Source organism: Cheilinus undulatus, linkage group 8 (assembly GCF_018320785.1).
Source record: "Cheilinus undulatus linkage group 8, ASM1832078v1, whole genome shotgun sequence".
NCBI lineage: Eukaryota > Metazoa > Chordata > Actinopteri > Labriformes > Labridae > Cheilinus > Cheilinus undulatus.
Genome location: NC_054872.1, coordinates 37,640,555 through 37,664,439, shown reverse-complemented (window position 1 = coordinate 37,664,439; position 23,885 = coordinate 37,640,555). Strand labels below are relative to the sequence as shown.

General features: G+C 38.8%; 1 protein-coding gene across 1 annotated transcript in view; it reads right to left on the bottom strand.

Annotated features, from left to right (window-relative positions):
- rspo1 (R-spondin 1) overlaps nt 1–23,106 on the bottom strand; it is a 41,095-nt gene extending 17,989 nt beyond the window's left edge. Inside the window, exons 1-3 of the mRNA XM_041792528.1 lie at nt 22,717–23,106; nt 5,963–6,599; nt 1,618–1,812 (exon numbers count right to left, since the gene is read on the bottom strand). Of these exons, the coding sequence (XP_041648462.1) occupies nt 1,618–1,812; nt 5,963–6,059 (292 nt within the window). The 5' untranslated portion in view covers nt 6,060–6,599; nt 22,717–23,106. The remainder of the gene's footprint in view (nt 1–1,617; nt 1,813–5,962; nt 6,600–22,716) is intronic.
- Between the last annotated feature and the right edge of the window lie 779 nt (nt 23,107–23,885).

Below are 23,885 nucleotides of genomic sequence, written 5' to 3'. Positions count from 1 at the left end.
CGCAACTTTTGAGGGAAAAAAGTGTGTTGAAAGTCAGCGGGAGAATAAAGGCTTCCTGGATAACTTAAATGATTTGCAGAAATATCTTTATAAGATGCTAATCAAACAGGGGATAAGAAAGGAAACTGGTATAACTGACACATAAATCACACATATTCTAAAATATATTTCTTGCTTTTCATTTGGTGGGGCCATATCAAGTTGGTACCAGTCACAGGGCCTGGGATTTTCAAAGGGTAATTACATTTTTGATGATGTGCACATCAGGCTACATGTTAAGACTTCTGCGTAGACTCAGGATTATGTGGATTTAAAGTGAACTGTATATTAATATGTAGATTCGATGCTGAGGTAAAACTACAGAGACATCCTGACCACATTCGTGAGTTTTATGTGCTTTAGAGGTCTTTTACACTTGACATTAAACATTATTTGACATAGTTGACAGCCAGGAATGTGCTGGTATATTTGTATTCGTCTTTTGGCAGACTGTTCATTTTAATGCAGACCACAAATCCAGACCCACAACTGAAGCCATGAGTTTTATTAAAGCTAACAGAAGTATATTATTCATTATGATAAAAAAAAATTACTTTACTGTTCAAAGAATGATCAGAAATTCAGATCTGATCACATTCAAGTAAACTTTTTGCTTAGTGTTTTTTTAGTGCCAGACTGCACTTGATCAGTTAGTTAGGATAAGATAAAATATGTGTAAAAGTGAAAACATAACAAACATCAATTGTGGCCTGGCATGAACCCTGCACATAAGGACTGAATAAAAAAACACAGACATCCTCTCGAAAACAGACAAACAACAACGCATTAGAAATGTTTTCATGGAACTCTGTTCCATCCCTGCTTTCTGCCGTCACGTAAGGGAAAACAGACATCAGACAGAGATGCTGGCACTCCTAAAGAAGAAATACAGGAACAAAATAAAGCTGGTAAATACAGTGACTGCTGCAACCCCTTTAACAACTTTTAAATGAGCCAAACCCATTTCCAAGCATAATAGAGATTAGTCCAATTAGACAGAGTGACTTTCCTTCAGTTAAGCACATAGTTGCCTGCAGTTGTTGGTTATTTCTTCGTCCTTTCTTAAAGTCTGAGGTGGCAACAGCAGAAGAATTTCATCAAGTATTTATTTACTTATCTGTCACTTGGGTCCATGTGGATGTTATTTAGTAATTGAGTTTTTTTCTCATTCAATTACAAGCATAAAAATAGTTGGATGGAATGGTCAAATAGATAAATAACAAGAATATAAAGTGTTGCAAGAAATACTGATGGAGTTTCATTCTGCACTCATATTTTAGATCTTGCACAATACAAAGAAACAAGCAGGATATCCCTCTGCTTCTTCAAAAACCACAATTTTGTACATAAACAGGAGATGAGAAGCCAAAGATAAACAGATCAGTTACAATGCTGGCTTGATTTGACATCAGCTGTGTGGATTTGTGCAGAGCGAGCCACTGCCAGCGAGCTAACTCGAGCCTGCTTGTTTTTTGGACGTTTCCAGATGTGTATCGACAAATCGAATGTTCTCACTGATGCGTGCCGTTGGTGCACAGTGGCACTTTTGCAATGTCATTTTGTCAGAACAAAACTCACGTGTGCATCTGTTGTTGCCTTCTGGGTTCCTCATGCCGAAGTACCCCATGGGGCAGGAGGCGAGGCACACGCCAATCTGACGGATGTCATTGCGCTCCAGGAAGATGAAGAGCTTGGGCTTACATTTGATGCAGCCGTTATACTCTGAGCATCGGTCACAGCCTTTGGGGCAAGATGGAGGCCCCTCGGTGCTAACTGTGAAAAATGAAAAAAGAAAGAAAGGAGCAGTCAGGTGGAGGAAAATGCAACACAGCAGAACCACATTTAAATATAAATTGTTTCCAGCCAGGTATGCTTAGAGAGATTTTTTTAACATTGTTCATGAAAACAACATCTAGGAACTTGAACATTTTGCTGGCCTGCGTACAGGTCCGACCATAAACCTGCAAGCACTTTATCACTCCTACAAGCAGGGGTTAATGCTTACAGCTTCATCTAACAGGGGGCCAGGCCAAACATCTTTGTTTGAGCAGTTACTCACTGTTTACTTCAAACTGCTTGCCGGAGATCCTTAACAGATTTTCTTTTGGAGGAACCCGAGTAATTGTAGCTGACAGCCAAAAATCATGCATGGTCTCAGTCAGAAACGATCTGGGCTTTTAAAAACTACAATAATGACAACTTTAAAACGAGTCGACCATGGCTAGTGTTATATATTTCATATTTCTCTTAAATGAAACGGCATCAAACTGAAAGAATCCCTATCTCTTTTTAAGATTATTCTCTGGTCTTTTTGCCTTTCCTTGATAGAACAACTGAAGAGACAGAAAATAACAGGATATAGAAAGGGGGAGGACACACACCAAACAGTACCAGGATCAAGATACAATCCTGTGAGTAGTGCATCAAGGACTGTAGCCTCCACATGTGTGCCTGCTCTACCATCAGAGCTAAACCAGCAGCCAGAAAATACTTTTCCGAGTCTGAAAATATACAGCAGATGCATAAACATGTCGCTCTTGTGTAATTACAGACACATCCAATTTTAAAAGTAATAAACATTTTTGTTTTAAGAGGTATTTTTTAAAATAAAAGGTCCAAAGTGAAGAGAAGATAACCCGCAATACTTTACTTTTCCTGACATGTCTACATTTGCATGGAAAGGCAAAAATGTGACTTGACTCACTGGTGTATACAGATACTGCTAAAGGCACCACTTAGGGTTGCCAGGTCTAGGTGACAAAAAAAGCCTAACAGGCAATCAAATCAAGCCCCAAACTAGCCAAACAGAAGATAAAGCCAGTCCAAACCCTGCCCAGTGCCAGTAAATCAAAATAAGCCACAATGTATACTATATGGGAAAAAAATACTTGGCCAAACCTTGTTAATCATTATGAGACGAGTCTTATCTGGGCCCAGCCAACTGGGGGGCCCAGGGAGGTCAGCAAAATCATGGTCCATTGTAAAGTTATTCTGTGACAACCATATTTTATGTTTTACCTGAATGATGACAATGATTGCTGTAGAAACCCCTTTTTTAAAACAGAATGTCCTTTCTCTGCTAATGTTAACAATGTGGATAGGCAAATTAAAATAAATGACTAGAAAAGTAAAGTCAGACTTCATAGCTAAGCCATGATGTGCACACATGTCAGAGTGCCAGAAAGTGAAGAAGAAACTGAGACAACTTAAAAGGGAAAATAAATACACAATTGCGTCAAAAAGGGGAAAAAAATGGCCAGAAAACTGGCAAAAATGAGATACAAGATCCAAAAATGGATGCAAATGAGTCAAAAAAGGCAAAAATGAGCATACAAATTGGTGGAAGAGAGATTATAGTGGCAAAAACAAGCAGAGAAGTGACAAAAATAGGCCATAAGTGGCAAAAATTGGACACAAGATACACAAATGGACAAAAAGTGGCAAAAATGGGGATACAATTGGTGAAAAGAGGTTAAAAGTAGCAAAAACAGGCAAAAGGGCCAGTGGATAAAACAGGCAGGAAAGCTGGTGAAATGTGATTTTTTTTAAATGGGCCAAAAGTGGAAGACGGATTTAAAGTGGCAAAAATTTGTTTAAAATTGCAAAACAAAAAAACAAGTGATGACAAGGGGTTACAACATCAGACAAAATATGGTTTTTAATGGGTCAAAGAGACTGATGTGTGGATGAAAACAAGCAAATTATAGTGGCAAAAGTGGCAAAAATGGGCATGCAAAGTGGTAAATGGACGGGAAGGTCGGTGAAATGGGATTGGAAAAACAAAAGTGGCAAAAATGAGCCAAAACTGGAGGGTTTTTTTTCCTTTACTTGACTGGACAGCCAAAGAGAGACAGGATATATGGGGGAGGGAAAGTGAGAGAAGACATGCACCAAACAGTCCAGAGATCAGGATCAGATCCTACAACCAGTGCACTTAGCACTACGGCTTTGTATATGAACACCTGTGCTAAACTGGCACCAGGGTTGCTCAGCCTCTGGTTTTCCAGCCAAGTAAATGAGCCATTAAAGAATGGAATAAACAGAAGAATAACAAATTAATCATTATTCTGAGATTTTGTGTTTGAAATTAATGAATGAAATTTGTATTAAGAAAAAAAAAGTTAATTTATATCCAGGCCTGTCTGCAGACTTGGTTGGACCCCTGACAAACCCAGACTTTGGGTCCTCCCCAGTTGTGATTTACTGATGGTTTCAATGTATGTGTGCTGGATGAGTAGCATTGGTGCAGCACTTTTTGGAGCTGAAAATTGTGTCCCCCTATTATTGGGTTTAGTGTTTAGTGTTGAAATTTTTGTTTGTGCCAGTTGTAAACTCTCTTTAACCATTTTTCCTAAACCTATATACCATTAAAATCAGGAGGTGACGGATTAAAACGAGGTGGCAGATTTAAAAACCAACACAAACAAAAATCGAAGTAAGGTAATGAATAAAGACATAGGCAGACAATAATCAAGATTTTAAAAGAAAAAAGACACGTGCAAAGGGTAAAAATGTAGAATTTACAAATATTTGATAAAGATATATATTCAAAGAAATAATAAAATCCAAAAAACCTGACTCATAATTCTCCCTTCTCTACAAAAATAAAGATGTGTAAATCATTAGAAGTAAAACTGTGTTGAAATGCACATCCTTTTCCTAGGAGAAACTCAGAGACAAATTCACAGTGGTCAGAGTTGATTTACAGCCCTGTACTGTATCAGCGCTAAATATACAATCCTCTCAGCAATCCATCTGCCGTCCTGCCTCCCAGAGATAAGTCACACAGTAAACGCGTTAAAAGGCTTCTCTCATGGACAAATTACACCGTCTGTGAGTCACAGTAACCCTAAATGCAGCAATTACACTAACAGACAGGTCTTATTGCTCACAATCACTAATAAAATAGTAATAATCGCCTCTGGGGAGTAACCGCAGCCGAGGGGAGTGTATGAATCTTCAAATGTGGGATTGTAAACTGTTCTTGACACGTGGTGGAGAGAAGAAGAGAGTTTGTGCTGTCTGAATATCTCTCTTTAATGGGGAGGAGATGTATTTTATGGAACCTAGGGGGAAAATGTTAAACCTGATGTCATCTGGTGACGCTGTAGAGGGCGCTCATGTTTATGTCAAGTGACCTAAATCCTTCTCTCCACATTACAATGCAACATAAAAATCTGCACTAGCCTTCAAAGTCTCCAGTCAAATGGACACACTGTAAAAATATTTGATACTTACTGCATAAAACAACTTTTAGGAGCAGTTCTTCCATTCTACTTTATGTGGTTTTATTAACAGCACATCTGTTTCTGTGGCCGCTGATGGTATTATATGAATTCTGCTTCGCAGAGGTTGGGTTTGATGCTGGCAGTGACTGAAAGCTCCTCGTGTGTAAAGAGAGAATTATTCCAAAGCTGACAGTAACACTAGTGCAGGGGCTCCAAGGGGCCGGAGATATACTGCGGGTCAGCCTGAGCACCATCTTTGTGGTTGCGTGAGGTCAGAAAAATGCTTACAACAACAGCGGCAGCATGGTCCAATTGAGAGCTTAGAACTGTCAGGTACTCGGCCCATTATGTGCCCAAGGAGCCAGATGCAAAAAGAGTGATGGCTTTGAGGGTGAATCCATCAAAACCCCCTTCTATAAACAAGCCTAATACCCATAAGAGTTTTACATAAACTGAGAAAGGCATGATCTTAAAAGGAGGAAGAAAGAAGAGCCATCCAGGGGAAACACTGAACCTAACATAACCCGCCTAGGAAAAACAAATAAGAGTGATGAGAAAATAAACAACATGTTATCTTTACTTTGCTTGTTAAATGTTTATAAGACGTCCACAACCGTGACTCAGAGCACAGAAACGAAAGGAGGGAAAGGAAAAAAAAAGAGATAAAAACAAGCTGTGAAAGAGGGAGAACTCACCCCGTCTCTGCCTTCTCGCCTTGGAGAGCTTGAGAGAATCACCGTGACCCATGGAGCTGAGGAAGACCATTGCCAGCGCCACCAGTCCTAGCTGCATAGTCCCTGCTGCCTTCCCGGCCACGCAGGGTCCCCCCCTGCAACCAGATGGATCAGGTTGGGGGGGCCCCTTCCTTGGTGGGACAGGTGGATCCCTCTGCCGCTGGGACAGATTATGATCCTTCCTCTCTCTCTCTCTCCTGTGGCACTGCTCTCTCGTCCTCTGTCTGTCTCGTCCTTTCTCTCCCCCCTCCTCCTCTGTCTCTCTGAATCTTTCGCTCTAGAGGTTGCTGCAGACGATAGTCTGTGTAGTGGAGGGTGATGTTATAGTTACAAGTCCTGAGGCACGAGGAGCCATCACTGAAGGAGGAGGCAGGGGTGGAGGGGTTGAGCAGAGGATGAAGAGGAGGAGAGAATGGAGAGGAGATTGACGAACTTCTGGTGGTTCAACCCATGAAGCTCCGGGTGGGCTGGCGGGGAATAAGGGAACCTGTTGAAAGGTGCTTTAAGGAGGCAATAAATTCAGGGCTTGAAGACTGGGAAAAGGAGAATCCAGGTTCTTGACTGCGTGTGAAAAAACTTCTGCGAGTACCAGGACCTGCTGAGATAAAAAGAAGCAGAAAAAGACAGGGAAAAGTTTTAGCAGAAAGGTTACAGCAAGTAGAAGTATAAAACATGGACTCAGTCTCAGTGATGTCACCCAGTGGTTTCAATAGAGGTGTTTTGAAGCCAAGTAATGATAGTAATATTGTTTGAAACACTAAGTCAAAGTGCAGAGGTGGAGCTGCGGTGAGCCTTAAGCCTCCTCGTAAACAGCTACTCTGTACGTGTTCATTTATAAACAATACTGTGCAGAACTTTAAGGCATGTTTGGGCCAAAAGCTGAGGCTAAAGTCCTATACTGGGTTGCACACCCACAGGTCATCCATTTAATACCCAAAATGCTCAGCTATGGGTAGAAAATATAATGAGATCATTTCACGGGTACAGGCACTGATTAAAAAAAAAACAAACAAAAGGTGGCTGTATGGCAGGTACTGTTATGCGTGAGCACTTTGATTGAGCAAGCATATCATTTTGGTGAATTTTTAACTGTTCAGTTCATTTTTTTAAAACATGAATGAAAGCATGAACATAGTTTAGTCTGAAGTCGCTTTAAGTCTACTCATAAAATGAAGGATGCATAAAGTTGTCTGCACTACAGTCAGGTCTCTCTGCACTGCTGTGTGTGTATGTTATATGCCAATTCATTTCAGGCTGATACACTTCCATTGAGATTTTCAAGGTAAAAGCCTAATTTCTTTTTTTCTGTGGTGAGACTACCTGCATTTTTTCACTCAATGCTTTTGTTCCAAAATGTTTTCAGAATAGTTCTTTGGTTGTTGCAGTGACTTACATAAGCAATCTCCATCTCGTCTCTCTGCCATTTCTTTTCATGCAATATTAAGATTTGCTCTAGCCACTGAAGCACCAGTCTTAATGTAAAATAGATATTTTTTTATTAAAGATGAATTCCCAGAACCTTTTTGACTGAAACCACCTCTGCATAGGTGAGAGAAACCACCTGTAACACTGAAAATAAGTATCATTTTTTAAGCACACAGTTCATCAATTATTTATGGTAGCCTATACACTGTGTTTAAGCATGGGTCTGGTTGGGTCACACCTCTGTAATTCATCAGGCAGATGTGGGCGGGTATTAAATGGGAACAATTGCGGGTCAGGTTTCAGTTCTGAACTCTGCGGATGCGGGCTAATGCAGGTTTGCAAAATTGGACCCGGGCAGGATTCTGACATGGGGCGCACAGACATAACCACTAGGCAATCAGCACCCTTCCAGAGCTTTTGAAACCAGTGTCAAGTGAACAACTGACCTATCACTAAGCTCCACCTTCCAACAGCACAAGCCAATCACATTTCAGCACAAGCCAATCACATTTCTTCATAGACCTCCATAGAGAAGCGTTACATAGAGAAGCGTTTGATTGCCCTGCAGTTCTGTTTTCTTTATAGCATGAAATGTATTTTATCCAATTCTCTGAACCTCACACAAACACAATAAAGTATCTGCTTTGTTATAGGCTATGTAGCAGACAACACAGAAAGCTCGACATAAAGAAGATCAACATGGATGTCTACATTACATTAAAAACATTATGTCCATAACATCACATTGCAGCAAATTTAGCTACATTATGATACTACTAGTTAGCCAATGTTATTCCTTAAAATTTGCCATTAGTGTTAGCAGTAGCATAAGGTTTTAGTTAAAGCCAACCCAACTGAAAGTCATTAACATTGGCCTGGGCAGCTAGTAATAGGTGAATCGAGTATAACTGCAATTTTTGTTACGTCTTCACTGATAGCACTCTTCAACACTGGAGGTTATCACTAGATAAAAATACAGAAATATTAATATTATGACATTTTAGCTCTTCATTCAGCTGTTATTCTGATCCAGTAGCTTCTTTTAGCTGTCCTGTTTTTCATGAGTTTCTGGGAGCTTTTCGAATTCATGGACTGGAGAGGATATTACATTTCAGGTCCTCTCTGACGTTTTTGTTGGCTCTTGGTCCTTGTGGTTTCATGTTCTTACAGCAGGTCTTATCATCTACTCTAATCTCTGATGTGTTTCAATATTCTTATCTGCATAAATCGAACCTCACATATGCATGTCTTCCTATTCCAGTAGAGGGATGCCTCATCTTTGGCGTTACCTGAGTTTTCTTCTATATTTTTTCCCTCTAAACCTTTTTATAGGGTAGTCTATGTATAGGGAGGGTCCCGCTACTCTAGCGGTGGTGTAATCATCAAAGGGTTGTAATGAAATACATGTGCAGATGTATGTATGAGAAGCTCAACACCTCTGTCATGCATGAATGAAAGCTTTAGCCAGCAGCCCTTTAGCTTATCTCAGCATAAAGACAAGAAACAGATGGAAACAGCCAACCTAGCACCGTCCAAAGGTGACAAATTCTGCCAACAAACACCAATAAAGCTCACTAATTAACATGCTATATCAGGTTTGTTTAATGAGTACAAAAATGAGGTGTAAAAATAACAGGTTACAATTTTGTGTAACACGTGCGTAGAACCGTTTCTTTGCCTGGTGAAACGGCGTCCTGTGTGCTCTGCCAGTTGGAAAGTATCCCAGACCCACTAGTATTGTTTAACAAGCACTGACCTAATAGAGCAGCCATTTACTTCTTTTTTCATGCCAAGCGGGAGGAAGCTAAAATGCTAACTAAAATGCTTTTTACTCTTTCTTGGTGGATTAGCATCTGTAATGGCAAGAAGTAGTGAATATCCAGACTAAGACAGCACTATGCTTCAAGTTACAACAACAAATTTGATAGCCTTTTAGCCACAGTCAGACAGCTAACACTACAAGTCAGCAACTTGCTAGCTAACATTAGTCCAGCTAGGTGTAAATAAAACAGATATAACAATATTTTGGTATTACAGGTTTCACTAAAAACGGCTTTCACAAGTGAAGTCCTTAGAAACAAACAAGTTTACTTCCTAACCTAAGAACAATGTTAGCTAGGGGAACCTAAAAGAAGAACAAAGAACAGCAATGACGTCTTTTCTTTGCAGAAACAATGTTTTTGCTAGGGTTGCCAGGTCTGTGTGACAAAACCAGCCCAATGGCCGATAAAAACTAGCCCACTAGTGTGTATGTCTGTGTGCCATGTTCCATGTTTTCCTGCCTATCTGTTTGTTGTTGTAGTTGTACTTGAGTGTAAATAGGGTAGTTTGTTCTGCTAGAGAAATTAAATACTCATATACAAGACATAAAAAATGGGTCTGCTCAACCCGCGGACACAAAAATCTTCTCGCGGCAGTACGTTGAAAGTAGTTCAATTCCACAGGACAACCACTGACCTAGCAAACCTGGTTTTTGCCCTTCTCCCGATCAGATTCGTCAAGAGTCTAATCGTCATGTGTTTTGTTGCTTGGATTGTGAAAGATAGAACGTTGATCCAATCACCGTCTATGGGAGGTTTTCCAGATGGGGTGTCAGGTTAGCATAACTTTGAAATTTTGCAAACAAACATACAGTGCTTAACAAATTTATTAGACCACCCTAATCCTAACCAAAGTAAGGTTTGTGCCACAGCTGCCCTAAATTAACAACATTGGTAATTACAAAAATCATTTCTTATGTTTCTGCAATGGTTAATACACCAATATGTACAAGCTCTTTAACCCAAATGATATTTTTAATGCTAAAATATAATTATTATTGTTATCCATTAATTTAAAAAATTACTGATTTACAAAAAAACTGAAAAAATAGTAAATCACATTAATATTTCTTGATTAATATGTCAAATTATAGTTATTTACTTGCATTCCTGAACAGAAAAATGAGTTTTAGTGGTTGAATGTTATGCTTGATTAATTTCTGACTTCTCAGAGAAGCCCAGTGAGCTGGCTCAAATTTGGGTGGATTCAGTTTGAAATTCCTCATTCCTGTTCAAAACGGTAAAACACGGAGAGCTCACTGAAAATGAAAGAGTCCGCATTAAAGCACTTCATGATGCTGGATGGTCTTTGAGACAAATATGACAGGTGGTCTAATAAGCACTGTATTTTGACAAAAAGAATAAATTGTTTTTTACAAGACTAACTGAGATAACACTGTAAATGCAAACATATTGGTACCCCAAATAATAATGATATCTTGTAGCGGTTGACCAATTATCAGCCTGGCTGATTATTGATGCAGACATTTAGCATTTAGCAGATTATCGGTACCTGCATTTTATAGATAGATAGAGAGACAGACAATACAATGTGAACACTAACAGATATAAAGACAGTATGTGTACACACTGCAAGTTTAAATATCTATCATTTACATGGATAAAGGGATATTTTGTTCCTCCACCCTTGTAAAATGATGTGTATACAGTCCTGTACTTGTGCCTTTTCTTGGTTTTTAAACGCCTTTTTTTGCCACGAGTAATCTAGAAATTGGTTGGCGTAAGGATTTTGAAAAACATCATTGGGGGATTTGAATGATGGCATTTAACTACAGAACCAGAGTCATCCAAAATATAGATCAGCACTGCTGAGCTATCCTGAACAACTGTAGTGTTAGGAATGCTAATGTAAGCTATTGTTTGACGTAATATAATACAATACAAGAGCTTTATTTATCCCTGAAGGGAAATTCAATTGTCTGGGAGTCTCATCTGTTTACTTTAGAATTATACAGTCTAATTGCTGATGGTATGAAAGATTTTCTAAATCTTTCTGTCCTGCAGCGCAGGGATAGGAGCCGTCCACCACCAATGTTTCTTTAAGGATGTAAGGATCTGTAAGGATGTTGTTTTGCTTTGGCTGTACCTCCAGATCCTTCCACTGCTTTTTCACCTGCTCAGTTAGGAGTAAAATACTCCTCAGAAACCCTACATTTATACAACCTGTGGCACAGAAATACAACACTATATCAGAAATCACATTTTCACCTAGAGAGTGACCTTAGAGAAAAATGTTTTTTTGTGTGAATGCGGCTATGTTGTCACATAATTGTGTGAGATGACACTTTGACATACTAAAGTTACTGACATGAAATTCTTTTCCAGTGCAGCAATGGCGTAGTATTTCCCCCAATGTATTCAAGTATGATATATCATTTTACTCAGCATCCGTATTCTGTGTAATCTGAATAAACCCATGACTGTAATTCAAACAATCCATCTGCCGTTACCACAATCAGTCATCACACAAGGAAACCAAAAACCGCACGCACTCTGTTTTCATGACAATTTAAGCTACATTTTGACTTGAATGATAAACTGATACAGTGAAGTCAACTCTCTCCATAAGACAGCACACACTTCGTCATATTTGGTGCTGAGATCTTTTTCGCATAGTGTCATACGCTGCTTGTATTTACAGCTCTTGTGTGAAGAGGACACAGAACATGTCAGCTTCTAAGCAATGGGAGGTCCTCCCTCGCAGCTCAATAAAGACGGATAGGACCATATTTGGCCGCTGAATCGGTTGTGGCTCTGAAAAACACTGGGGACAATGTCACTTGGTGTGTCTAAACATTCCTGCAGGCAACATTTCAGCCTCACAATAGATATAAATCAAAAATGCATAAAGTACCAAACAAAGAGGACACATTTATTTGAGATTTTATCATGCTTCATTTAGTTAAGCTGACACTAAATGTTTCGGGCTGTTAGAGCAAAGACTCAGAAATAAACATAGAATGCTTTTAATTTTAATCCAAAAAAACAAACAAACTTTGAAATCATATTGTCATACTCCATCTTGTCTTGTGCAAAGCTTTATTTTTAGCTTCATTTTAAATGTAGAAAAGAGTCCCTGAGCACAAAAATGTAACACTTTTGTGCAACATTAATGCACCAATAACTAATTTCCTGAGTTACAGATTGTTCTATTGAGCTGCTGACAACTGCCTGTACTAGTGAGGAAAAAGAAGAACTGACTACCCTGGGCCACAATGGAAGAAATAGCCTGTATTGGGCTTGAAATAAATATTTTTTCTAATTTAGATCTGTGTCAAAGACATGATGGTAATAAACTTCAACTCCAAAAAATGTCATTAAAAATTTTTTTGCCAATTTTTTTTTTTAAGTCATAGTTATTGTTTAATATAAACTGAGTTTGTAAGGATGTAATATAATACACATTTAAGGCTGCTATTGCAGAATTTTAAACTTCAATAAGATATTCTAATGGACCACACTGCATGTATAATAGTTCTGTTTAGTTAAAGAAAATAACTGTTATGGCAGTTACTTGAGTTTTCCCTCATGTCAGTGAGTGTGTTTACTGCAGTATTAGGAGAGGCTATAAGCCTGTCAATCACCAAAGGTGCTTGCGACAGTGCTCTGTGCAGAACATCATGTCTATGATTGTGTGAGAGCATGAGAGGGTGCTCGTTGGGTGTGCGTGTCTGTTGATAAAGCTAGCTACAAGTGCTGGGACAAACAGCAGCTGCATTTTTCTTGTTGTTTTGGCGTTGGCTTCAGCCCACAGTAGCCTGTCTTTAGTTGGGAAAAACAAAACCCATGCAAAGCTGTAGATGTCTGGTTAGTGCAGAATGCTCCAACACTTTTAAAAGGAAATGTTAGAGATACCTGCTCGCACCATAGCTAGGACTCGATCATGTCAACAGTTGCCAATGTGCGGGGAACAATTATTTTTGACAGACCACCAAAGCAAAGTATTCTTCCTCAACCCTGGCATGGAAGGAAGAGTCGCAGTCAAGCACACGCACAAGTGAACAATGTGGATATGACATATAATCCATATAACAATGGACACAGCCGGCAACGGGGGGATGACCCCAATAATGTTACATCCACTTTTCACAATGGGGGAAAACAAACCGTTAACTCCAATCCTGATGATAAGATAAACTAGAGGAAATTTGTTTTGGGCTTAAAGTGCTGACTACAGCTGCACAAAAGACAAACACATGTGTAACACTACAGCCCAGGTCGCCAGCAGAGCAGCGTTACCAGAAGCAGAATACCAGTGGGGATAATACCTAGATTAGGGGTGTCAGACTCAATCACAGCAGGGGCCGAAATCTGAATTTAGGTTTAACTGAAAACTGTCAACCGTGTTTTCACAGGTAAGGAATCTTGGGGAAATTAAACAGTGATCATATATGATTTTAAGATTTCTAAAAAAAAAAAAAAAAAGTCAAATTGATTAACTATCACAGTATCAACAAATCTGAGATAAAAGGTCAACTTTATAAGTCCTAAAGGTCAAAATACAAAATTAAAAGTCAAAATAAGGTTTTTGAAAAGCAAATATATGAGATAGACAAAATAAAATCATGAGTTTATAGATCAAGATATGAGATAAAATACAAATTCAAGGGTTTAAAAAGTCAAAATAGAAGATAAAATTCAAAATTGTCATTCTAAAAGGTCAAAATATGAGATAAAATTCTCAGTTAGGAGTTTAAAAAGTGAAAACATGGGATTAAAAGGCAAAATTTGGAGTTTAAAAGGTCAAGACTTGATTTAAAATGAAAAAATGTGAATCTAAAAGGTCACAATATGAGAAAAAAGGTCAAAATTATGAATTTAAAAGGTCAAAATATGAAATAAAAGTCAAAATCCTAAATTTCAGTCCTATTCTTGGGATGCAAAATGAAAATATGAAATGAAAACACAAATTAATTTCTTTCTCTCATTCCCGACTTTTTATCTCATTATTTCTACTCTCTACTTTTTCAGATTTTTATAATTTAACAAGGCTTTTATTAATCTTCAAGGTTAAATTTATATTTTTATACTGGAAGAAATCTGCAGACCTCATAGCAGCAGGCCAATTCTAATTAAGATATGATCGTGTGGGCCGGGTAAAACTGCACCGCAGTGAAGGCCCCGTGGCCAAGATGAAGCATTAGTGGTCTGCCTTCTACTCTACAAACTATGTTCATAATTTGAATCCTTTATGTTTAAGTTTCATTCTTTGACCAACTGACATAGAGTCAAGTAGGAGAGCACTATGGCGTCACGTAATCTGGCAGGACTAACTGTTTCCATCCGTCATATCCAAAATCTGAGCAATGTATGACAGTGGACATAGCTTTATTACATTTGACTTTAACGTTATGTTAACCTTATCCTAATGGTGTTAGATTTCTGCAGTGGTGCCAGAAACGTTGAATATCAAGTTAATTCATGATATCTACAAAAGACATGATTTTATCTCTTCCTATGCGATTAAACCAGGAAACTAAAGACATCTGGGAATGGCACATCGGCCATTTAAGGGAATCTTTCATCTTGTCTTTTACAAAATATGGACAACAATCCTGCCATGTTTTGATATGTTTATAAATGTACCATCCTTTGTAAATTTATAATTATGACTGATAGCATCTGAGTTTAAAATCTACTTGTATTGTTACAGACTGAGTTATGACATGATGCTGACTGTATCTATTCCTCTCAACACACCTTTTTATCCACCTTATTCCTGGGGCCGCTAGTGTAAATCTGAGTAAACTTCCGGTGCTAATGCGAAAGTACATTCTAGTACAGCAGCTAATGATAAATGCTAACAAACAACAGTTGTTTCAATATGACTTTACCTTGAATTTGTAAATACTGATATATTGCTGTAATCACATTCAAATTATTTGTATTGTAAGCTGTAAGTAAGTAAATAAGGTGGATACCACATTATTCCCGGTGGGTCTACTGTAGCTATGAATGGTGGTGGAACTTCCCGTACAGTAACATTTTTTTCATTTTAACAGTGGTTGTTCTGAAATAAATATTTGCTCCAATGAATATTGCTTCATTTTTGTTAAATCAATATGAGCTGAAAGTTTTAAATAATACTTTCTATGATCAGTACCTGTTGCTACATTCGTGGTACTAGTTATGACAAAGTTAAATATGTCTCTCACAACAGTGTTTTAAACATGCCGTTCAATGTCTAAGTGCTTCAGGGATGTGACTCTTTCAATATTAATTTATCATTAACTCTGAATACAAAACTTGACATTTACCAAACTGAAGAGCTGGCAACTCGAGTCATGGATAGTTTTATCAATATTATTCCCACATTTTAAGAGGGATTAGTTGGTGAAATAAGTACTTCAGCAACCCCACAAACTACAAATTTATGTGAAGGTGGTGTCAAAACTCCTTCAACAGATCGTCTCTTTCTATACTAATATGAAGCTAATAAAGTTAGCTAAATATGCTTGTCTCGGTTATCTGAGGTAATGTCGTCATTTTGTACTCTTTTGTAGAGGGCGGTGAAATAATAATGTTATCCCGTTTCAGGTAAAGCAGTCAAAGTTTACATATTTTGGTATCAAAACTGCTCTAATAAAAGTTTAGCATCTTGTTTCTATGCAAAGTCCCACTTAGATAGAACCGACCAAATGTTGCGCCCATATTTCACGCAAAGAATCATGGGGGCTAGGAATAAGGTGGATAGAGCTCAACATTTCCGCCCACTTTTTCAGTAGTGCTGGTTACCATTCAAATCCCCCATATAAACATTTGATTTGGCGCAAAAATGGCGTTCGAAAATGAGAAAAAGGCATACGTAAGACTGTATACATAATTCTTCATAAAGAGGAAGGAACTACGTATTCCACTATATTGCCAATCATTTTTAATTGTTGTTAACAGCAGCGTTGGGTAGCGTTACTTTTGAAACTAACTCGTAAGATTACTGCGTTACATACTGAGGAAAGTAATTTGTTACGTTACTGCGTTACCTACTTCTAAAACTAACGCGTCAGAGTACTTTTGAATTACTAAATATTAAAACCCTTTGGCCACTCGTTCCACTCGTCAGTTGTCAAAATGACAGATAACGACCGCACGTCTGCATTTGAATGTGCAGACACTAATACCAATGTACAGCCTAATTTACAGCCCATAATCTGTCTCTCTGCAGCCTGATAACAAAACTAACAGATGCTCACAATCTGAGCAGAAACAGACAGAATCACTGGAACACTGTGTAATAACAGCGTGTAATTGGAATGGCTGCACAGCTGATTCAATAAAAGCAAATAGAGCGTTTTTAAACTTACGTTTCACCAGGATGCTGTTCTTGTCCCTTTTTTTCCAGTGTCATGCTGTCCTCTCTGTCATCTCACTGGCTCAACAGGCTAACAATGTAGGTGTAATGGCACAGAATGTTTACCTTTTGTTGGCACGGCGCTACGTGCGAACGTGACAAGAGGAAGAAAGAAGGACAAACAGAGCAGATGCTTAAGGAGCTTCTTCTTTTGCTTTCCCTCTTTTTGAAGTCACGGAAAAGAGCGGAAATTTGGGATTTTTCTTTCAGTAACGGATTACTTTTATGAAAATGTAACAGGATTACTTGAATTGTAAAACTTACGGATGGTTAATGTAGCAGTACCTCTTTTCTACACTTATTTTTATTGTAGTGTCTACATTTGAAGTGACAATGTAATGCTTTGTAGTTTGGGCATTTATCGCTTCATACTGCAGCCTTCATTCCAGAGCTCTGTAGACATTTTCATGATAACCAGAGACCCCAGTCAGAGACAACACTGTTACACACAAGGATTGTGGGTATTGCAGTATTTTTGTCTGAGATTGTAAATAAAATATGTTTTTTCTTAACATGAGTTTGACATCTTGTGAACTTTTGTATTCTACAGGAGCATATATGGTTTCACTCTCAGGTAAGCCCTCGGATACTTTTGATTATATAGCTAATAATCAAATTCGCTATGGCGAAAATGAATGGGGTTTATGTTTCTGGAACCACACTGTTGAGCCCTATGGATGGTATTTTATGTTTGTTTTTTATGCTTGAGAGTTTTTACGATACTATTAATCACTGGAATTGATGGAATCCTTTATTTGTAAGATCATTTGGTGGATTTTGCCTTTATTTTGATAGGACAGCTGCAGGGAGACAGTAAGTAGGGGCAAGAGAACGGGGGAAGACATGCACCAGACAGAGCCGAGACCAGGAATTAATCTGAGGCCTTCAGCTTATGCTTGCATGCTCTACCCACTAAGCAAAACTGGCACCCAGATTGGTATCCTTAAAATGCGTTATGCCAAAAAAGATGGAAAACTATGACAACCTGAAATACAAGTTTTTATTGTGTCATTTGTGTAATGGAGGTGTTGCTAAAGGGCTATTGCTAGGTTGGCTGAGGAAATAGTAGAGGGGGCCATTGTGATGTTTTTGCATGGGACCCCAAAAATCCAAGTAACACCCCTGGAAAAATGGAGGCATTTCTCAGTTTGTTAAAGCTTTTGTAATCCTAAACACTTCAGTTCAGCATTGTTTTCCTCTATTATATTTCCACGGAACTGATTCCTTTAAAAAATAGCACCCCTCACTGGTAAGTTTATTTACTTTTTAACTTTTAATGACTTATTATGTCAAAGACACCTCCTGCTAGTGTCATATTTATAGGAAAGAGCCAAAAGAGTCGTGCACCTGTTGATGACTGGAGGGAGAGCGATGACCGGAAAGAGTGGGACATGCCAAGTTTCTGGATCTCTCAGAACACAACCTCTCCAGCACTGAGTAACTCAAAGACCTGTGCCAGAGACTCTTTCATAACCCTGCACTCCCACAACTCGGTGCAACCTGCCAAAAGCCCACCTCAGCTCATCCATATCTGCTCTCACACGGCACGCAGATAAGAGACGAGATCAGGCTGTTAATGTGCTCTTCGTGAGGCCTTTTTTATTTGTCATTGCATCGTCGGGCAACATGTGGAACATGTCTGTTTGCAAAGTTCCCTGCTCCTGCTCCCTCATCCATTTAACTGAGAGTGTTTCCTCGCCATCACACACATTCAGCTGAGCCCAATGAAACTAAGTCCGGCTCATCAAATAGTCAGGAGATTAAATTGCCCTCCTTTGTAGGTCCTAAGTTTGATCTATCAATTATTCAAGCAGTGAAAGGGAGCCCCCACAGTGGGAATTGATTGAACTCTTGAAGGTGCCACAACTCTGAGCTCACAGGCAACCTGTCGATGAACTTTGTGCCTGAGACTGAACCCCCAGGTTTTTTTTTACATGAGTCAAAAAAAGATCATTAGCTGGCCTCAAACGCAGAGGAAGTTTATGGCTTATGGAGTTTACAGAGAGCATTTTTCACATTCAATGACTCAACTAAACAGAAGGCAAATAAAGGATAAAACAGGCCTAGACTTCAGACGTTTCTCTGTGAGTTCATGCACTTTTACGTCTTTATCCTCACACAGGCATGACTGAAATGCTAGAACAGACTGTCCCCTTTTCTGTGCAACACGTGGCCCTGTGCTAACCTCAAAAACCGTCTTGTTTTCGAAATGAAATTATTTTTAAGTAACATCTACCACATGACGTCCAAAAGTAGAATTTTGCGGTAAATTTTGGCTTTAAAATAAGCACTTTTTACTCCTTAAATATGGCTGCTCGCGTGTGCAGGGAAGAAAACAACAATAATTTATAGGTCATTGAGACTGTTCACGTATTTTGATATTTACAAAATCTCTCGTTTAACATCCAAGCCACAACCTCCAGTGGTATTTAATGACTTTGCCAGCAATAAAAATAGAAACTGGAGTAGAACATAAAGATATGGTTCATCAGGAAGAGATAATGGAATTAAGTGCTGCTTGAGGCTGCTATAGGAAAAATAAAGCCAGAAATATCATCATGCCAATGCATGAGCCTATACTCTGCAGACTGTTTAACCTCATCTGTAGATGATAAGCTGCCGCTCAGACTGTGGAGAATCACCTGGCTGCACAACCAGCTCCCACAAAAGCCTCAAACATTAAGCTAATCACTTCCTCAGCTTAAAGAGTTCAGACAGTTTGAGGTCAAATGTGCAGCAGATGAAACCAGATCATCATCGGCCTCTTCCTCCAATCAAACCACCACCAGACGCTCTCTTTTTATGCTCTCATGTCGGACCAAAGCCCGCACAGCTCCAGCAGCAGTCAGAGGCTTGATCCTGCACAGCTCAGTTGAGCCCGGTTCAACTTTGACTCGCAGGCTTGCACACCATCCTGGATTACAGCTGTTTGCACTGCGCCGCTCCTCGGGGAGAGTGGAAATCAAGCACAGATCTCCACCTGTCCCCCGTCCAGCCTCTCTGCCGTCACGACGCTGTCCTGTTGTTTTTCTACATCCCTTCCCGCCTGACACTTTGAGGCTGGAAAGGCTGACATTTATGGAGCTGCAGATACTGTCAAGGAGCTGCTCTGGTCTTAGTGTGTATGCATAAGCGGAGGCTTTAAAGTGGTCTAGCCTCGGGACCCACCGCCACCTCTGTAATGAGAAATCGCTACTTTAACTTTGGAAAATGTCCAACTGCTCAAATTTATTTCCAGAAAAATGTCGCAGTTTGGCCTTCAGAAACATATGACTAAACAGAGACTGCAAAACAAACAATTTTACAAAGCACAGCAACACAGAAGCCCAATGGGACGACGTGTCTGCATTTTATTCTACTCTGTTTCTTGTGAGAAGAACTGGATTTTGGGTTGTTTTCTAGAGATCTTATAAAATTAAGAATTGTAAAAACAGCTTTGTTATCCCGAGATAAATAAATAAATAACTGAGATCTTAAGAAATTAACATTTTTTGTTACCAGCATAGGCAGAGCAACAGGGCTTAATCCCTGAACCTTTCAGGTTGGCAAAAACATCTTGCAGCTAAATGTTATAATAGCACAGTTAAATGAAATATTAGAAGTGAATGGATCCCAACATGGAAATTTCATTCTTGAAGTCAAACTCAAAATAAATCCCTTTCCGTACTTCTACAAGCTCACACTCAGTATAAAATACTTTCAACTTTATATTAAATATGTGCATTTTTTTTAAAGGAGCAGTTCCAATTACAAACTTTTTCACCCGATTCCTACTCTTCCTCTCGCTGGCATCGGGCCAAAACCTCATATCTGCATTTTTTATGATTTCATTTTTTCTAAAGTCCGTGCTATTGGTCACCCTTTACATCTGTCAGTGGGTTTTGAAAATTTCAAACCAATAAAAAGAGTCAAAAAGATGCTAACTGTCACCATTCGGTGTTAAAATCAATTGAAAAACTCAGTTTTTTTCATTCCCAGAAAAGTAGTGATTTTGGAGACGGGAGGTTGTGGCCCGATGGCAGCACTATGTAATACTCTTAAAAGAAAGTTTTAGACAGGTTCTGTCCCTATATAGATGTTGAAAGTGGAAACTATTGGTCTTCAGCATGGTGGTTTCAGAGTAATGAGGACACTTTGAGAAGGACTTGATTTTAAAAATGATGTTGGCTCTAAAAAGATGCTAGTTTTAGGTCAGGGATGGGAAACTTTGGTTACCAAGAGGGCCACATTAATTTTATTGTCAATGCCAAAGGGCCAACGTGTGACAAATAATTTCATATTCTTAATTAAACCCTTGTAATTACTAATAATTAAATAAAAGAAAGAATATGTTGAGTTTATAATCAATAATAATACCACCATAAACATTTAGCAGTTCAAAGATATCATAGAGAAAGGTTTGAATTTTCACGTTCACAGATTTTGTCATGTTTTATAAGTTAAATTAACTAACTTGGGGGCCACACTGAGTGAGGTGGAGGGCCACATATGGCCCCCACACCACCAGTTGCCTACCTCTGTTTTTGGTTATTTTTGCCCGCATGATGTGGAGAATTTCAATCCAAAATCTGCTTTAAAATAGCTTGGAAACAGCAGTCTATAACAGTCTAAGAGGCAAACAAATTTCTGGGGAAGCATCCCCCCTGGACCAGGGGTCATAAACTACATTTGTGTGGGCCAGATTTTGTCCTGACAGCGGCTTCAGAGGTCAGACATTCTAATTAACTAGAATAAAATTAGCATTTTGGTTCAAGTAACTTCTTATAGTAGGCTACTAGTAGTCTATTTGTATCTACTGTCAAAATGTAAGTAATTTTGCAGCATTAATACATGTTGTAATATGTGAGATCTGTCCTTATATCACCTTTGGGCAGTCAAAATATTTCAGCAACATATTTCCAGGACTGCCATGTGGTCAATCACTAGGTTTGACCTTAATATCACTGAAGTCAGGCCAAAACCTCATATCTTCAAAATCGCCACTTATCAGAGAATGAAAAAAAAAGCATTTTTCAAATAATTTAACACTGAGTGGTCATAGTCAGCATTGTTTTGACACTTTTTATTGGTTTATGACTGCAAGAACCCACTTCCAGATGTAGAGGGTGACCCATTGCACTGATTTATGAACAAATGAGAGTCGTGAAAAATGGAGATATGAGGTTTTGGCATGACACTAGCACAATGCAAAAAACAAATACGGGAAACAGAAGTTTTGTTTTGATTTTCACTCTCTCCAAGAGTCTGAAAGGAAAAGCTGACTCATGAAACTGCAGACATAATCAGGACTGGGCTGATAAGTTCACATTCATGATAGATCATATTTGATACTGATAGGTGACAGGTGGATTTCTGTAAAAAAATGGATAAAACATTAAGTCATTCCTGATACAACTGTTGCAGTTGTGATTGTTTTAGGATGCAGGGATTGAAAGACGAAAGGTACCCTAAAAAGAATTTAATCATCTTTTAGGGGCCACATGGGGAGCTTTGGGGGTGCATGGGCTGCCAGTTGATGATCACTGCCCTAGACCCTCTGAAGTTTGGGATAAGCCCCTGATATTAAACGTATCTGGCTTTGCCCCTATTAAAACAGATTAACAATAAAACATTCACATTCTTGGCCCACTGAAAACAGCTGTAAGACCCACTTTTGGGTAACAACCTACCAGTTGAGCACCACTTTGGCTTAAGTATGTATATGGACACTGAAATGCAACTGAAGGAAAATTAAGGGGAAAAAAAACTTTCCATACATTTTCCAGAACATGAATTTTGGATAAGATAATTGATAATTATTGGATCATATTTATATTAATTTAAAAGTTAAGTAAATTGGCACAGATGAGAGCTGGAAATGTAGGACACTTTCAGTGATTGGAGTTAGAATTAAGAAACGTGGGGTGAAGTTTGAATAATAATAATAATAATAATAATAATAATAAAAGTATGTATGATACAGTGAATTAACTTTTACATTTGCTGTAACGTTACAGTCGTTTTCAGAGTATCTATTTATTAATAGTAATTCTACTTAAATTCTAATCAAAATCAATGAAACGTGTCAATAATAAAACAACATCAAACGTGCATCATCTTACCTTTACATGTGTGCCCCCGAGTAATGATGTTCATTGGGCAATTTCCTTTTTTATAAGGGAACAATTCTTTACTTGTTTGGTCACAAAGAACTCCTCCTACATGAAACCCCCATGCAGCCTCTGTCAGCAATCATTTAAAACACTTTCATCTTTCACACGTGGATCTTTTGGAAGCAACTCCCGAGCAGGCTGAGCACAAGATTGCACAAAAACTGAGAGTGTGCGGTGGATAAAACTAATCCTCCAGTCTGCATTTAAAGTTCATATTCCGATGACACTGACCAACACTCTTCCTTCTTCTTCGTTGCCCTGCAGCTCCTGCGCCTTGCGCTTTCTTAAATCCACTCTGTACGTCGAACTGCATCCAACTCAGACCAGCCGAGTTTCACCGCCGTAATATTTGCATCCAAACCTCAGCGCTGCCAGCGGGCATTGCAGGCCACACCCCTCCAGTCCTCACTGAGAGATGAAAAACCTGAGCCGGAGTCCTGCAAGAGCTCACCTCCACCCAGAATCACAGCTCTTCTCTGATTTCATGTTAGTAGATAGAAATGTGCTTTCCTCTGTTTTGGATTGTCATGTTATAAACTAAAACGCCTTTTGAAATGTATTCCTTCAAGTATAATGTTGAAAAAAGGTTTCCTGCTGCTCATTCTTGTCTTCTTTTGTTTTCTGTTAAATTTCCTGATGCTGGTAGATCGGCTGCCCCTGCTTGTTTGGGTTGCTACAGTGCATTTAGAAAGTATTCAGACCCCTTTACATGTTGCATCTTGATGCTGCAGTCGAAAAAAAATATTTTTATTCTCATTACTCAATACTGCGTCATGACAAAGTGAAAACAGAAGTTTAGAGTTTTTTTGCAAATGTTTTAAAAATGATAACCTGAAATATTACGTGGACATAAGTATCAAGACTCTTTGCAAAACACTTTAACTTCAGCTCAGGTTCCTCCTTTTCCTCTTGATCTTTGCTGAGAATTTCACCACCTTGATTGGAGTTAATTAAACTGATTGCACATGATTTTGAAAAGCACATGCCTCTCTTTAGAAGACCTCACAGCTGACAATGCATATCAGAGCAAAAACCAAGCCATGAGGTCAAAGGAGCCACCTCAGAGACAGGATTGTTGCAAGGCACAGATCTGGGGAAGGCTAGAACACAGTGGCCTC